Below are 17257 nucleotides of genomic sequence, written 5' to 3'. Positions count from 1 at the left end.
TATATTCTGAGAAACATTACCTTCCAGTGCTTTACATCCAGACTTGGTTTATCACCTAAGTTGCTCCAAATTTTGGGTTACCTTACCTGCCCACAATTATATAAATAAAGAGTAAATGTTGGCAGCTCTTTAGTTATTTGTAGTATAAGCTGAGAAAATGAGCTTTAATGGTTATATTTCAGAAGATACCAAGTTGAATGCAGAAGGCTAATCTAAATTAAATTACCCAGAACATGTATATCTCAAAAGTATTTTCCCCCTTTTGTAGGGATAGCAAACAAGAAGCCAGAATGAGGAAAGATGACAGTACCAAAGCATGGCTCCTGCAATACGAGCAACTTCTCCATATAGAGGAACACGACTTTGCAATGAGACCTGGGTTTGGAGGTGAGTATTATCTTCACAAAACTCTTATGCCTCAATCCCTTGCACTGTGAAAATGAAGTAGAAAATTTGAAGCAATTAAAACCAAAACACAAGACCATCAATTAAAAAAAAAAAACAACAATGATATTCTCTTGAATGAGAACAACTGATAAATTTTAAATTGATCAAAAAAAGATAGATAAATATCTCTAGTAAGTATCCATACTATTTACTAATTATAAATAGTGTGTGTTTGGTAAATAGTGAATGGGTAGATCATGCCTATACAGCAACTTATTCTTCAACTAAAACCTATAAATTAGATTCTGTGATGATAGCCATAATATCTTATTGAATAACTTTATGAGCTGGAATGCCTGGCTTTGGTGAAAGGACTAACACACTAAATGCCATGGCTTCCTATGAAAACCTCCGTTCAGATTTTTCTTTTTATTACTTCCAGCACCTTCCAGAATGTTGGAGTGTCAGGCACTGGACTGAGCCTGTTAATGCCCTAGCTTATTCCATCTTCCCAGTGCCTCGTGAGTAGGCACCATCATGATCCCTAATACAGTGTGGAAACTGGGGCGTAGAGAGGTTAGGAGATTTGCCCAAAGCCATGGAAAAACCAATATGTGGTGCAATCAAGATGCAAGGGCAGGTAAGCAGGACTGAAGGAGTCCATGAAAGGACATACTTGGAACAAAGTCTTTCCTGCCCTCAGATTGCTTAACGTGAATCCAGTTGTATCCCTGGGGGTACCAAGTTTTCCAGAGACCCACAGGATGTGGTGGAATCAAGCCGTGAATCTGAACTCTCCGCCTTACTGCTAAATCCATCCTGACACTTCTGAAATTGACCTAAGTCTCCACTCCCACCATGCCTGAGCTAACAACTTTCCATAATACTAGGTGTGGCTATAGCAGAAGTGATTGTGAGGCTGAGGAAGGGGAGGGGGGGCGCTCAGCTATAGGACAGGTGCAGCTTTTTCATAAACAACTCATACTTTAAGTTTTCAGAGTAAGGTAACACCCGTGGCACTGGCTATCTTGTGGTTAGGACCGAGGGAAGCACAGCAGGCATGTAGGTACCTCAGAGAACTCGCTTGTTAGCAGATAAAATAAAACAGCAGGTTAGGAAGTTGTGATGTTGAGGGATGTTTGTTGTTTTTTAATTTCGTGGAATCCATTGGGTTGCAATTCTGAGGGTCTGGCTTTGATTTTATTAGGTTCTTGACTAAAACATTAACAAGCATCAAAGTCACCGAGGGGTTCTTAACAACAGATTGCAGAGCCCCACCCCCACACCCAGGTGGCAATTCCCAGATCTGGGTGGAGCCAACAATGTGCTTTTCTAATCAATTCCAGGGTGATGCTGATACAGCGGGTCTGAGAATCACATTTGATAATTGCTGAATTAGATTCTCAGCATCAGATTAAATGCTGGGGCGTTTCATTTTGTGGTTTTCCAGAGTATTTCTAACACTTATTGAACTTAATTTAAGATTTTAGAAGCCTCGCAATAATCAGGTTTAAAGATGTGTTTGTGTTTTACTTCCGGAACTTCTCCTTTATCTTGTTTTCTTCAACATCACTGCTCCTCAGACATGTCTTCCTTACTGGAATTCTCCCCAAAATGCCTGAGCCCTCAGCTACCATTCCCAACAGACCGTTTCTTTCCCCCAACGAAAGTTTGTCCAAAGTTTGGATCATATACTCTACAGCCATCACGCAATTATTCTGTACCTTGGTGTCCACGATTCTATAAAAAGTTTGTAAAGTCTCTCCTACCAACTTTTAGCTGGAGAAGATGTTACAAAGATAAACTTGCCCCGCCGTGGGCCTTTCAGGCACTAGAGGGCGCCAGTCTCACAGAAATGACTTGGACCTGGCCTTCCCTGAAGAGCAATTAGAAGCTCAAAATGATGTACGCTCTTCAACACCAGTACAAAAAACCGCCTTAATTCCTGTCACTTTAGGTTCCTCAATTAAATGAATTCCTATCTTAGAAGAAAGGGTTCTGTGGGTCTATCTGAGACCACTGAAAGCCAGAAAGATTGAGAGAAAAATGGCTGTCCTTGAATTTGGACCTTGAAACAAGCACTCTAGAAAGGCTTTATCACTCAATGTAGTTCAAGGACTGGCAGCAGAATCACCTGGGAGTTAGTTAAAAATACAGACGCTCAGGCCCCGCTCAGGCTTTCTGAATCAAAATCTGCATTTTAATAAGATCCCCAGGTGATTTGAATCCACTTTACAATTTGAGAGACACTGGAGCAGATGACTGAGGGAGGACTTTCTGCTCTTACCTTAAAACACTTAAATCTTCATTCTCCCTTCCCTAGATCATCCCGGTCCCCCAGAAAAACATAAAACTGACCTTAAATTTCCACTTCTTTTGATCTGTTCGGGATACATGTTAAGATTTTATTTTGAGTGAGAATGCTTTATTAAAAAACAATTATTTTTCCTGAGGCTACATTGTGGGGTTATTAAAAATGCAATTGAAACGTGCTACTTGGTGGCAGGTGGCAAATCATCCCACAATGAAGAAATTTTTCTGACAATCATGGACTGGGGCTAAATGGTGTCCAAATGTCTTATGTGTTCAGTCAGCTCAGGCAGAAAAATCCATAAATTCAGGCAGAATTGTCAGCCTGGTAGTTCCGTGAAAAACAGTCCTTAACCATATCTTGTCTTGGTCAGAACAGCTTCTTCTACCAGTGACCCACTGTTCTCTTAAAGCTGCCTTCCCAGGAAATCAGGCTGCAGGAGATACAAGCCAGGCTTAATTTATCTTCTTCTTTATACTTGTCCATAATATAAACACACGCACATACTTCTTTCCTCTTGAGCTAAATGTAACTTCAGCACTTCTCCTGCCTTAATGTGTTTTCCTAATTAGCTTTAACATTAAAACCAGCTGCTACTGCAGTGTTTTTTACTTTTATAAAGCATTAGAAGATTAATTGACTCATTATGTGGAAACAGGAGGATATAAATTTAGGGGAACTTTTTGTTTAACTTGGGTTATAAATTGCAGCTCATTTTCTTTATGTTTTTCCTACCCTTTACATCTCTCATCACCGAGGGCTTTTGGTTTCAGTCTTAGAGATGATGATTTCTTTGTTTCTTTAAAATGAAATCAATTGAGCGTCTAGATCCTGGTTCCTGAGTCAAGACAAAACCTAACGTTGTGAAAGCCGCGCATGGAATCTATGTTTGTCAAGCACAAGGGCTAGTCTGGGAGCCAGAGGGACCTGGCTGTGTTCCTTCATTAACTAGCCTTGGGTTTCAGGCAAGGCTGCTAACATCTCCGAGTGAGTTACGTCATAAGTCAGATGGAGCTAACATAGGTTCTACCTACCTACCTAACAAACAGCTGTAATGATAGTATGAGATAATATATTGTATCATGTATTTTAAGTGCACTATACACATAAGATATATGACTGTTATTTAACAATCTTTATCCCAGCATGCATAAAAATAGACTGATGGTCTATCTTTATGTATATAAAAAAGACTACAAATGTGTGTGCTACTACCTACATATTGATCCTGGGAAATTAACACATAATGATAATGGCTAATGTTTCCTTATTTTCACTATTTTCCAAATGCTTTATATATGGAATTAATGTGAGTATTTGTGAAATTGTTATTGTTGGTGGTGTTCTACGCATTACTGATCCAACCAATGCTGGACAGTTTGGTCGGTAAGATGTTTGAACATTTAGTCTCACAGCAAGGCTATTAGGTAAGCACCATAGATTTATTTCCCCTATTTTACAGATAAGCAAACTGAGACTTGGGGAAATTAAAGGATTTATGGAAGTTTTGGCTTTAACTCAGGTTTAGTAGCTAGAAATTCCATGATTTTTAATCCATCCGCTTCATTACTACCCTCTCTTTGAGACTCAGGTCCTTATCTGTAAAAAGAATGGTATTTGGAACTATAGCCAGCTCCAAAATTCTGTAATTTTACATCTTGCTTTTACATGGCCCTCCCCCTCACACTGTCCTTGAGAATATATAGATGCCTAGACCCTAAAGTAAGGTACACTTGGGCATGAAGTCCAGAGGAGCCAAAAATGAAGTCAGATGGCATCTGAGGGCAAACACTTTTCTTCAAAACGGAAGCGCTCATTCCCCTAAGAATAGAATTGAATGGATGAAGAAAGAAATCAATAACGTTTCCAGGAATCCGTTCCTGATAGACAGACCATGTTTTTGCCCCACTCTTTACCCCAGACCAGTCTTTCAACAACCCTGAGGGTCTAGTGCTTTCCAGTGGTGGCGTGAATATCTCCGTGAGTGGTGACTTTATGACTTCCCCAGCCTTGCAGGAACAGTCATTAGCAATTGGGCTCTGCTTACAAGTCACAAGACTCTACATGCAAATTGTTCGCAGGTTTTGTCATAAAATAAGTGCTCTGTGAGGAGCTCTGAATCATTTTCTCGTCAGGAGTGGACTGATTATCTAAACGTTTGAGTGCAGGATTGGGACTAGTAGCTTGCAATCCTATGAACAGGTTTGCATTTTTGCTGAATTGCAATAGCAGTAACATTTATTTCGTACCACTTATGGAGCACCAATTAAGTTTACTAACTGTGTATTATTTCTAGTCCTCAAATAAGTCTCCACGGTGAGTACTGCTACTAGGATTTTATAGGTGAGGAAACGAAGCTTAGAAATGTCACTTACCCTGGATCACGGATGAGTGGTAGAGCTGGGTTCAAACCCTACTCTGTGACTCTAATGCCAGAATTTTAACCAGGACATTTCTGTTACCTCTCTAAAATTTCACCAAGCCTTTCAGTCCCTTGGACTATTGGAGTTAATGGGAATATTTACTCATCCTGAAGCAATTCTGAAAGGCCATGAATTTCTATTTTGATATCTCTACTAATTAAAGAAAAAAGTAAACAAGACAAAAGCATCAGAGCTGAACTCAGTATGTAATAGAGTGATCCCAAAGAGTTCCCAAGTTAATGCATAACCATAATTATTATTAAACAATTCTTAAATAGAATTTTCATAATTAATGTATAGAAAGTAATTGATCTAATACTGCAGGAAGTCGTTGGTGGTTAAGATGCAAGCAAAGTGTTCCTGAAGCCCAGAGTGAGAAATGTAGTTGGGTGACAAGCCCAGGCCCTCTCCAGCTGGAACACCTGTAAGTAATGATGTGAGGGCATATTACGGAACATAAAAGGAAATCTGTCTTGATAAAGTGATGGTAACTTCAGCCAATTAATGAGGGGAATCCTAAATGGTGAACAGGGACTGGTGAGGCATATCTTATTTTATAATGTGTTGCGCATTTATTTTTTATCTGTTTTTTAAGAAGATCTTATTTATTTATTTGACAGAGAGAGTGAGGGCTCTCAAGCAGGGGAAGCAGCAGGCAGAGGGAGAAGCAGACTCCCCCGATGAGCGAGGAACCAGATTCAGAACTGGATCCCGGGACACTGAGATCATGACCTGAGCCAAAGGCAGCCACTGAAATAATTGACCCACCCAGGCGTGCCATGTGTTGCGCACTTAAAACGCAATCATGAGGCACTTTGTTGAATGATAGGCACATATATGTCACATATCACAAATCCAGACATTAGTTAACCTCAAGGAGCAAGTTTTCTAGACCAACCATCTCAATCTTAGAATCTTGACTAAAATAGCCACCTGGGATCCACCTAGGCAAGATGTCTGTTTCTTCAAAAATAGTTGAAAGCATTTTTTAAAATTCAGAATTCTACAGAATTAAATTCTTATCCGTGAAGACTACATGTATAAACATATAAATTATTTAACATATATATACAAATTCTGTGCACGGTACTAAAGATAAAAGTTATCATCATCGGTTTACCCTCACACAGGAACTGATGAAACCCTTGGTGAGGTGTAGCAAGGAAGTATCTTGGTCTCTGTCTGGTCTAGATTCTCTTATGGCATTGTCATCCATGTTCTCGGGACCCATGAACTGGATTCATTGAGACCCAACTTCAAACAAATCTTGGCACTTGTCTGAGTTTTCTCCAATTCTGACTTCCAGTACATTCTCATCAAACACATTTCTAAGGATGTTTGCTTCCTCCCAACTGCAGATTATGATTACCGACGTCCTGCAAAGAGACGATTGTGAATGTGTGGCATCCGTGCTTAGCACTGTTCTATCTACCATCTGTTGTCTAGCCTGCCACGCCCTGCCCAAATGAAAGAAGCTGATTTTCTGGCAAGGGAGAAAAGGCTCCAACATTTTTCAGAGTCATGAACTCCACGACTACTCCGGTCCCTGGTTATAAAATACGATCCTTACAATCGAGAATACATAATTCTATATACTCTTGGGCACGGTTTTGAAACATTGTTCTGTTTTGAATCGCTACTAGCTAAAACAACTAGAACAAAAAACAAAAATTGAACCTACTACTTCTATACTCTAAGTATACTATAAGAAGGAAAATATTGAGTTGTTTCTAAGCAATTGTGCAATACTTATTGAAATAACATTTGTTTACATATGTGCCTTTTTATTGTAATGGACTATCTAATAATATATCAATAGATAGTGGAGAAATTTACTGTTAAATTTTTTTAATTAATTCACTTACAACATTGTTCTCTCTCTGCTTTGAATGTTACCAAAATAATTTTAATGATTTCTCAATATATCATTCATTCTTCTTTCTGAAGGGTCTCCAGTGCCAGTAGGTATAGATGTCCAGGTTGAAAGCATTGACAGCATTTCAGAGGTTAACATGGTAAGTTTCTCTATAAGATATTGGTCTTTTCCTGAAACGATAGAGAATAGTGTCAAAATCACTGGTGTTTTAATAAACCAATTTAGTTATGTATATTACTAATATGTATTTTTTCATAGAGTTGAAGTTACTTTGCTCTCTATTCACTTCTTTCTGCTTTAAATTTAGATTTTATATGTTACTTTTCTCATATACAAATACTACAGTTAAAGATAAAATGTAAAAAAAAAAAATAAAGTAGGAAATCTCTTCAGGAAACCAGACCTAGAAAATATAAATCAATTAAATTGGAAGATCAGTAATCTTTTTATATATGTACTTAACATTTTTATTTATAGTGATTCCTGCAACTAGTCATTGCCATCCAAATGTTAACTGAATGAAAAATTATAGAACATATAAAAATTCCAGCAAATTCTAAACAAACTTTCTATGATTTATTTGTTTTGAACTTCAGTTAATGTTCTTCTAGTTCTTATCATTATCGAATTCAATATTTATTTCAAGTTTCACTGTGAAACTTCCTTCATTTTGACCACCTTCCTTCTAAAGGGAATAACACCAATAGTACTCACTACTCAAAAATGCCTTGTTTAGAAAGTTTTGGCTCTTCCCTGACCAAAACCAGCTTCTACCGACATTTTCTTGAGTCTGTTGTACTCCAGGAACAAGTACTGTTTTCCTCTTCCCTGGCATAATCTCTAAATTATCCCCAAATGATGCAGTCTGCATCTAAAATCTCATTGTCTTTACCCCAGTGCCCCTAAAACTAGGCCTCATCCTTCTCTCCTGAATAAGATGAGCTATGGGACTCAGTATCAGCTAAAATGGCACTGGATTCGCCATGCCCAAAGTGAAAATGCTTTCTGATTATCAGTGGCCCCCAGTGTTGGCTTCTTTTTCTTCTCATTTCTCATCTTCCCACCCTGAATTCACTTTCAGTTCCTTGAAGTTTTACCCCACTCTCCTCTCAACATGGTGTTCAGCCTGATTTCTCGTAATGGTGCCCACTAGTGGTGGTGTTGATGTGTCCCTGAAATGTACCAATGTCTGCTATTTGACTACCTAAGCTCAGATCAGATTGAGCACCTAATTCTAAATATATGCTTACTAAAGCAATCCATGCAGTAACCCACACAACTCCCTGTAGAGCAGTGTTAATGGGAATGAATGAATCATTCTATTTATTTGCTCTCACCCTAATTCAAAATTACACATGGCTGGTGTTCCCAGATTAACCTAGAGCAGTAATACAATGTACCTCTATTCTGAACCTTAAAAAAAAAAAGCTCATCATTAATTGGTGACTTATTTGTAGTTTACTGAGTTTTGTCTTTCACTTATATAATAAACGTCAAAGTTCTGTCTCATGTGCTAGTTCAAGAATAATTTGAGTATTGTTGGGAAATAAATGTTAGTAAGAAGTAAACAGTTGTGCAAGGTGAAACACATCATCATCATCCACACCCAATGACTTGGATGTAGCTGGGTGAGTTTTTGTTCAAACAAACAAGATGTTAAATGTAGCATCTGAGAGCCAAACAAAGCTCAAAGTATTGACCAATCATTTTTTTTTTCCTAATAAAATAATGCTAATATTGCTCTGCCCATCCACCATCTTTATCACTTCACAATTGGGTTACACACTAACAATCCAGTTCCCTGAGCCATTTTGGGTCAGAATCTCAGAATACTAGCTTCTGGGGAATGTGCTGTTTTAACAGATTCACAGGTAAGTCTTTTGCACACTAGATTTTGAGAACCACCATTTCTTGGTATTCTTTCTCTCTCTCTCAAGCTGAGGAAAATCGTTGTCTCCATCTCAGGATCTCTGACAGCATGCTTCCTATGAACAACTCTAATAAATGCTGTATCCATTTTTGTGGGACTGTAGTTTATTCAACTTGAAGTCAGGGCTTCTTTAACAAAAAAAAAAAATATATATATATATATATATATGAATTTATAGATACAGAAATCATTATAAAGGTAAATGTTTATTTACAAAGAAACAATAAGTCAAAATAAAATACTGGTCCATGTAGTTCCAAACCCTTTACTTCCAAGATCTCTTTAGGTGATTTACCAGTGCTTACATAGAAATATTTCCTAGTTATAACCTGGCTTCCCTTCCCCAACTTGAATTCTCTATGGTTCCTAGAAAACCAATATTCACCAGATTCTAGGTGAAGGAGAGGCTTTGCAGTTCAAGCTCACTGGCTTCATCCTAAATCTACCTGAAAATACAATATAAGCCATTCACTTTATAGGTCATTAATACCCATGCCAATCAGTCTAGGACTAATGGTATTAATTGATCATCCTGAACCATAGTCCTACTGGCTTTGACTTGTCTCTTTTTCTCTCTGCCTAGGACTTTACAATGACTTTTTATCTCAGACATTACTGGAAAGATGAGAGGCTCTCCTTTCCTAGCACAACAAACAAAAGCATGACCTTTGATCATAGATTGATCAAAAAGATTTGGGTGCCTGACATCTTTTTTGTCCATTCTAAAAGATCCTTCATTCATGATACAACTGTGGAGAACATAATGCTGCGCGTATACCCTGATGGAAATGTCCTCTTCAGTCTCAGGTAAGGTGGGCTCTGTACCTTCTTTGGCTTCCAGGGTTGTCTACACCAAAGCTTAGTGGTTCTCACTTCTGACTAAACTCACAGTATTACTGTTTGTTTAGTCATGTTGAAGATTGGGACACAAGCAGAAAATGTGATTTTTCCTTGTTCTAACTTTCACGTTTTAAAGGCTAGTTTTCTACTTGACTCAGCATATCGTTGGAGAATAATAGAAAATAAGGGTGGACAGAGTGGAGCTGAATTATGGAAATCCCTAAAAGTCTGGCCCACAGTTTTATAGGTGCACAAAATTGCTTTTCTTTTTTATCAACTGAACATGACCAAGCAGTCTTAGAACCTTGGATTAATTAAATAGTTTTCTTAATTCTCTCCTTCATTTTTTACAAGAAGGTATAATCGTCATTCAAATTACTGTGCATTTGTTTACTCCCTTTTCATTTTTTTAATTCAAAACATTGTTTTCTGACACTATGCTATAACAGCCCTCCATCTTTAATTCACAATATGTTCTTTTAGCCTAATGATCCTGTACATACTGAATAGCTTATCATTGGTAATTCTAAAAATGTCTAGTAAATCCAAGTAATTCAATGTTTTTCATGTCTTAGAAATCCCAGAAAGTCTCTAGCAAGACTCTGAAGAAAAAAAAAAAAAATGGCTCCCCAACGGATTCCACATCCTGGTCCTTGGAACGTGTGAAAATTACTTTATTTGGGGGGAAAAAAAAAATCTTTGCAGATGTGATTAAGTTAAGGATCTTGAGATAGGAAAATTATCCTGGATCAATTGGTTGGGACCCAAAGGCTATCAATCAATCATAAGCCTCTTTGTTCATGAAAGGCAACGTGACCATTAAGACAGAGATTGGAATGATAAAACCACTAGCACAGGTCTGCCAGCAGCTGCTGGAAGCTGTAAAAACCAAGGAATGGATTTGTCCCTGAGAGCTTCTGGAGGAGCAGAGCCTTTCTGACACCTTAATTTTAGCATAGTGATACGAATTTCAGACTTCTGTCCTCCAGAACTGCAAGAGGATAAATTTCTGTTGTTTTAAGTCACCAAGTTTGTGGTAGTTTTTTACAGTGGCAATAGAAAATTAATACAGATTCTTTTTGTTCGCCAAAAACACCGTGCTCACTTTAGGACAAAGATGCTGTTGCCATATTGCTGTCAATGTTTTTAAAAAATGCAATGAAAGGACAGTATTACTTTTGATAGAACTTTTAAGTCAGGAGTACCTTGGGACTCGAATACGTACTGGAGTCAGGCCTCACTAGGAATCAGGAGCAGAATGGCAGCATCTGGCCATGGAATCAACTGTTAAAAACTTTTAACTTTTTAAAAGTAATTGTTGTGATGAAAGAATTAACTCTAGTAGATTGTCCTTACCCTGCACATTCCAAATAATGATTTCTGGCTCAATCTCCAAGCCCTTGAAATATCCTGCCTGGTAAGAGGATCTTTTTGACCCTGAGGCTTTGGGCCATAGCAGACAGTCTATGCTAACAACAGGATTTATGGAGGAGGTTTTGAGCTACCTGGTATCACCTTGACCTCTGGACCAGCTGGAGACCAAGTTCAGCTAGACCTATGGAACCAACTCTCAATTAATACTTTGGACCTCAGGGCTCAGGTAACTTCCCTGGTTGGCAGTACCCCACTGGCAGTACCGCACTGTTGGGACAGTAGCACTGCCCACATAACTCCACTAGAACTGGACAGCTGGAAACTTCCTATGGTCTCTACTGGATCCTGTTCTCTGTGCCTTTTCCATTGTTGATTTTTATCTATGTCTTTCTCATTGTAACAGCTTTAATGAGTTCTGTGAGTGCTCCTAGCAAATCATGGAACCGGAGGGTGGTCTTGGGGAATCCCCAAACATAGAAGGACTCAAAATTGTTGCCCACACAGTTATTCTATTTGACAGCACAGCCAGTCCAAGCCTGGAGCTAGGTTACCTGGTTCCAGGCTTTGTTCTGACACCATCGACTGACAAAGCTTCTCTCTTTGGCCAAACTCTGCTGGGCTCCTCTGAACTTTCTTCTCACTTAATCCCTGACTTTTGAGCTTCTGTGTTTGTCTCTCTAAGTGCATTCAGCCAAAATCTTCCATCCACAATATCTGATCACCCTCCAAATCTGATCAGATTCCTCATCTTCCACCACCCCAGGTGATGTCTGATCACCCTGGCCTGCCATTAGCAAGAATCCTGTTAGGACCTTTTAGCCAGAACTCCCCACCCCCACAAACTACCTGTGATGTTTCCTCTGAGTAATGTTTCTTTTCATTGACCCTGGCTATAACCCTGCTCCTTGGCTATAATTTCTACTTTTCCTTGTTGTATTTGGAGTTGGCCCCACTCCTCTCACCCTTGTTAATAAACCAAATTACAGTAGTCCCCCTAAATAAAATCTCCCTTACTGTTCTTGAACAAGGGTCATGAGTAGTTTTTTCTTTACCACCACTTATTTAACCACTGTGGTTGTTAACTTATTCATATCTACTATGAAGGAGGTAGACTCAAAGATTTCACAGGTCCCTTCTGTACATGTCTACTTATATGTGTTTTTTTTTTTGTAAATACAATACGGTAATGTGAATGTATTTTCTTCTATGATTTTCTTAATATTTTCTTCTTTCTAGCTTTACTGTAAGAACACAATATAAAATACATATACAAAATATGTGTTAACTGACTATGTTGTTAGTAAGGCTTTAGTAGTTCAGTTTTTAGGGAGTTAAAAGTTATACATGATTTTCAACTATGCAGAGGTTGGTTCCCCCAACCCCTGCATTGTTCAAAGGTCAGGTGTACCAGGAATATACAAAAAATGAGTATGTTTTGTGACACAGCATCATCCAGATACCTCCTTGGCTTTCATTTTGCTGCATGACTATTGAAGATAAATTGGCTCAACTTCTCTGATTAGCTTGGGGGCACGGGGGTACCTGGGTGGCTCAGTTGGTTAAGCGACAGCCTTCAGCCCAGGTCATGATCCTGGAGTCCCAGGATCAAGTCCTGCATCGGCCTCCCTGCTCAGCAGGGAGTCTGCTTCTCCCTCTGACCCTACCCCATCTCACACTCTCTCCCTCAAATAAATAAATAAAATCTTTAAAAACAAAACAAAACAAAAAACAACTTGGGGGCATCACGGGTAGGAGCAGCTGTTGCCTTTGTTTTGTGCAGACTTGCTCAGGGGCCTTTTGTAAACCTCTGATCTGCTGTTGTGTATACCAGAGTTCGTACTTTGAGGCAGGATCATAGCATAGCAGCCTCTGCCTAAAGCCAGAAAAACCTAGGAGAATATAAAATTTGAAAAAACAATTCTCATCAGTATGCAAGCCTTAATGGCACCTGAATTATGCATTGTGCACATAAATCTATAACTGAAAATGCTCCAGGCTTTCTCCTTCCTTCTGGAAAAAGAATTTTCTCAAGTAAACTTGTTTTGTGAGACAAACCTTCACCCATAGGTTTTTATTACCACCATCCTAGCCCTTTATGACTAGAAAAAAAGTTTGGATCTTCCAAAGAGCAGAAATATTTAAATCTACTTAAAAGTTGTCTCCCTTTGAAGTATGTTTTTCTGAAGACATCAGAGCCAAATAATACAGAGGGTGTGGACTAGGAGACAGTGAGATCAGAAACAATCTTTAGGGTGGGAATTCCTGCGTTAACCCTGTGTTTTCGGCAAATCACACACCTTCCTGGGTTCGTCTCCTTAGACGTTATTTCGATAGAGGATGGCAATGCCTGTTTCCCATTATTCTTGAAAGGCACACAAAACAAACACCACAGTAAGGGAGCTTCAATATTGCATGTTTATTTGGCCATATGGTGACATGATCTGCACTTTTTGTTCTCTCTCTCCTTTTATAGGGTAACTGTGTCAGCCATGTGCCTTATGGATTTCAGCAGGTTTCCTCTTGACACTCAAAGCTGTTCCCTTGAACTGGAAAGCTGTAAGTCTTACTTCCTGATGGAGTGAGTACTCATGATCTGAACATACCATCACATATCTGCATGTATATAAGCATGTACTTACCAAGCATTTACAAATCTTGATATAAGTTAAATATATTGATTCAAAATAATTATTTTTTTTTAAACCAAAGATGATGCAGATTGTCTCTCAAAAGAGAACACCCAGGGAAAGGATGTTTTCATAAGTATGTATTCTGTAGTTTCCACCTGATTATAAAGGAACAAGTTCCCTAAAAGGGTATATTCTTGCTAATGTTATTAACATAGACTGACATACCTCCCAAATTTGGAAAGCTCTGGATTTCGTTTTCCCAAATAAGTCACAATCTTCCATTAAATGTGCATGGGCTCCCTAGAAAAAAGGCAGCTATAGACACAGATCCTCTAATCAAAGCTGTCAAAGGGCTTCTGAGCTGCCTCCTTGTCAATCACTGGTGCTGAGCCCTCAGTGGTTTTTGACACCACATTTTAAAAGCTGACTGCAGGTTTTCGTAATGTGGCCAGAACGCTGGGAATCTCAGTGGATGCTCCTCCCCAAATGCATTAGGAGCTTTCTATAACACTATTTGATTTCAGAAGAAAATTCATTTTTGTTTTTGTTTTTTTCTGGTGAAAAGTTCCTTTTTATTGACACATTCCGTTTTTAAAAACTGTCCCTTGGTCTCTCTTCATCCCCTTATCCCTCCACGTGACAGTCTCCATTCTTTTTAGATTTCTTGTCAGCTAGGTATTAAGTACCTTAAAGCAAATGAAACTGAGGTTAAATGAGCCTTTCTAAGGGGATTTTTTAAATTAACATATACTGTGTTATTTGTTTCAGGGGTACAGGTCTGTGAATCATCAGGTTTACACATTTCAGAACACTCACCATAGCACATACCCTCCCCAATGTCCATCCCCCAGCCACCCTATCCCTCTACCCGCCTCCCCTCCAACAATCCTCAGTTTGTTTCCTGAGATTAAGAGTCTCTTATGGTTTGTCTCCCTCTCTGGTTTCATCGTGTTTTATTTTTCCCTCCCTTCCCCTATGATCCTCTGTCTTGTTTCTCAAATTCCGCATATCGGAGAAATCATATGATAATTGTCTTTCTCTGATTGACTTACTTCGATTAGCATAATACCCTCTAGTTCCATCCACATCATTGCAAATGGCAAGATTTGGGGGTTTTTTTGATACTACATAATATTTCATTGTGTGTGTGTGTGTATATATATATTTTTTCTTCTGAAGATGTGATTATACATATATGTGTATATATATGTATAATCACATCTTCAGAAGAAAATTCTTTATGAATTCAGCTCATTTTGGAATTTCATCCAAGAGAGCTACAAAACTAGAGGGCCTTGATGGCCTGGGGTCAGGCCTCTGACTTGGAGCAGGTGGTTCTGTGTGTGACAGGACTCAGGGCACACAGGGAGGGGAACAGTGATTTGGAGAGTTTTAACAGGACATGTGGGCACAAGAAAGACCACCACACTATGCCAGTGATTAGGCCCCAAGTTTTGGAGATTATTCTTTTCTTTTCTTGGTATGGGTATAATTAGTCTATCAGCAAACGTTTTTCAGGATCCCATATCTACATGTCACCAGACCAGGCACCTCATGATTCCGGTGATTCCGGTGACAGGAATACTATTCTCTTGTTTTAGATGCCTACAATGAAGAGGATCTAATGCTGTACTGGAAACAGGGAAACAGGTCCCTAAATACTGATGAGCATATTTCCCTGTCTCAGTTCTTCATTGAGGACTTCAGTGCATCCAGTGGATTCGCTTTCTACAGCAGCACAGGTGCCTTATATTATGTGGACAGTTCATCAGCATTTACTGAACACCTACTGTTTGCAAAGAACCACAACCTGTGAAGAGACCTGAATCCAAACGCATGTCCCGTTTGACCAGCACCCTCTTTCCTTCTTCACAGGCAGCCTCCTCCACCTTTCCAGTACATGACTTCTCTTCCTTGTGCAGTCACCTCTGAATAAACGCCTTGCTTCCACGCCTGGCCTCTGCAGTCTACTCTGAACACAGTAGACCGAGTGATCTTTGAAAACATAAAGACCACAATCCTTTCTTACTTAAAACCTTCCAGTGTGTTTCTACCACACTTACAACAAAACTCAAGTTTCTCAAATGGCCTACAAGGCCCACATGATCTACCTCTGACCTCACCACTACACCCGCCCCCTCCGCTCTCTGCACACTGGCCTTCTAGCCTGTCCTCAAACACACACCTATCTCATTCTCCCCACACAGCTTCTGCTTCGGCCTTTTCCTCTCTCTGCCTGGAATGATCTTCCCCCAGTTTTCTCATGACCAGCTCCCTCCTCCCATTCAGGGTGTTGTTCAAATACCATCTCACAGAGTGCTTTCTTAACCATCGTGTCTAAGGTAGGCCTCCTTCCTCACTATTCCCTGTCTCTATTTGTCTTCACAGCACTTAACACTACCTAAAATATATCTCTAGTTAACTGCTTTCTTGTCTGAGGGCCTGACTAGAAAGAGTGCACAAAATCTGTCTGCCTTGTTCACCATTTCTTCCCAGCACCTGGAATGGGCACAGCACATGATAGATACTCAATAAATATCTCCATGCTTGCTTCGGCAGCACATATACTCAATAAGTATGGCTGGGGGAGTCAGGCAGAAACACAGAAAGTCCATTCAATAGCAGGCCTATATTGTATACTCTTCACTATGACAGTTGTACTTGTCATTTGGCAACATGTATTCTTGGTACTTTTTAAATTATACTTGATGCCTGTTGATTAAAGTTGGAAGTAGCTTCCTCTTCCCTGGTTATTAGCATTCTGGGTCATTTAAGGAAGAATCCCTATAAAATGCCATTTCATATTTTTGAAGCCTGGAAAATGTATGCTGCCACTGAGTTTCAGAGCTGTCCTGCCTAGAATCTTTTTACCTACTGACTCTTCTCCCTGGAAGTGCTCTATTCTGCCCTTAGACTCTGGAGAGGGTTATCCGAGTGTTATCTAAAAACCTGAATCATTAAGAGAGCAATCAAAAATGTACATCACAGGGAAGGTAAAGGTCTTTCTAGAACCAACAGCTATGTAACCATTTAGATCCAGAACAAATGCTCTGTTTCACTTATTTGTCTATAATGCTTGGGATACAGCAGGTAATGCTACTAACTGTAATAATGCTTAGGGCCTTGTCTAATTATATAAGTAACACACATATTATTTGTTTTAATCATTTGCATACCCTTGGTACATAGTGGATGCTCAATAGGTAATTGCTAAATGAATGCATGAGAGGTAAATAATTTGAAAAAAATTCAGAGATGTTTAAAGAAAAAGCCTTTGTAATCCTACCTCCCGGAGATAAACTGTTATTATTTTTATAAATTTCCTTCTCCTTTTTGTTTTCTCTCTTTGTATTTCTCTATATAGATAGATACAGTTGACCCTCAAACAACACAAGTTTGAGCTGCACAGTGCACTTAAATGTGAATTTTTTTGATACAGTATGGTTCTGCACATGTATTTTCTCTCCCTTATGGGTTTTCTTAACA

The 17257-nt window shown here is 39.1% G+C and overlaps 1 protein-coding gene across 1 annotated transcript in view; it reads left to right on the top strand.

The window, feature by feature from the left end:
- Positions 1–281: 281 nt before the first annotated feature.
- GABRR3 (gamma-aminobutyric acid type A receptor subunit rho3) overlaps positions 282–17257 on the top strand; it is a gene marked incomplete at its 3' end in the record, with an annotated part of 35840 nt that continues 18864 nt past the window's right edge. The window contains exons 1-5 of the mRNA XM_080803581.1: positions 282–387; positions 7069–7136; positions 9511–9734; positions 13615–13697; positions 15373–15513. Of these exons, the coding sequence (XP_080659707.1) occupies positions 291–387; positions 7069–7136; positions 9511–9734; positions 13615–13697; positions 15373–15513 (613 nt within the window). The 5' untranslated portion in view covers positions 282–290. The remainder of the gene's footprint in view (positions 388–7068; positions 7137–9510; positions 9735–13614; positions 13698–15372; positions 15514–17257) is intronic.

Source organism: Martes martes, assembly GCF_963455335.1.
Source record: "Martes martes genome assembly, chromosome: 1".
NCBI lineage: Eukaryota > Metazoa > Chordata > Mammalia > Carnivora > Mustelidae > Martes > Martes martes.
Note: the sequence above shows the minus strand (reverse complement) of the source record. Positions and strands in the feature narration are given on the sequence as shown.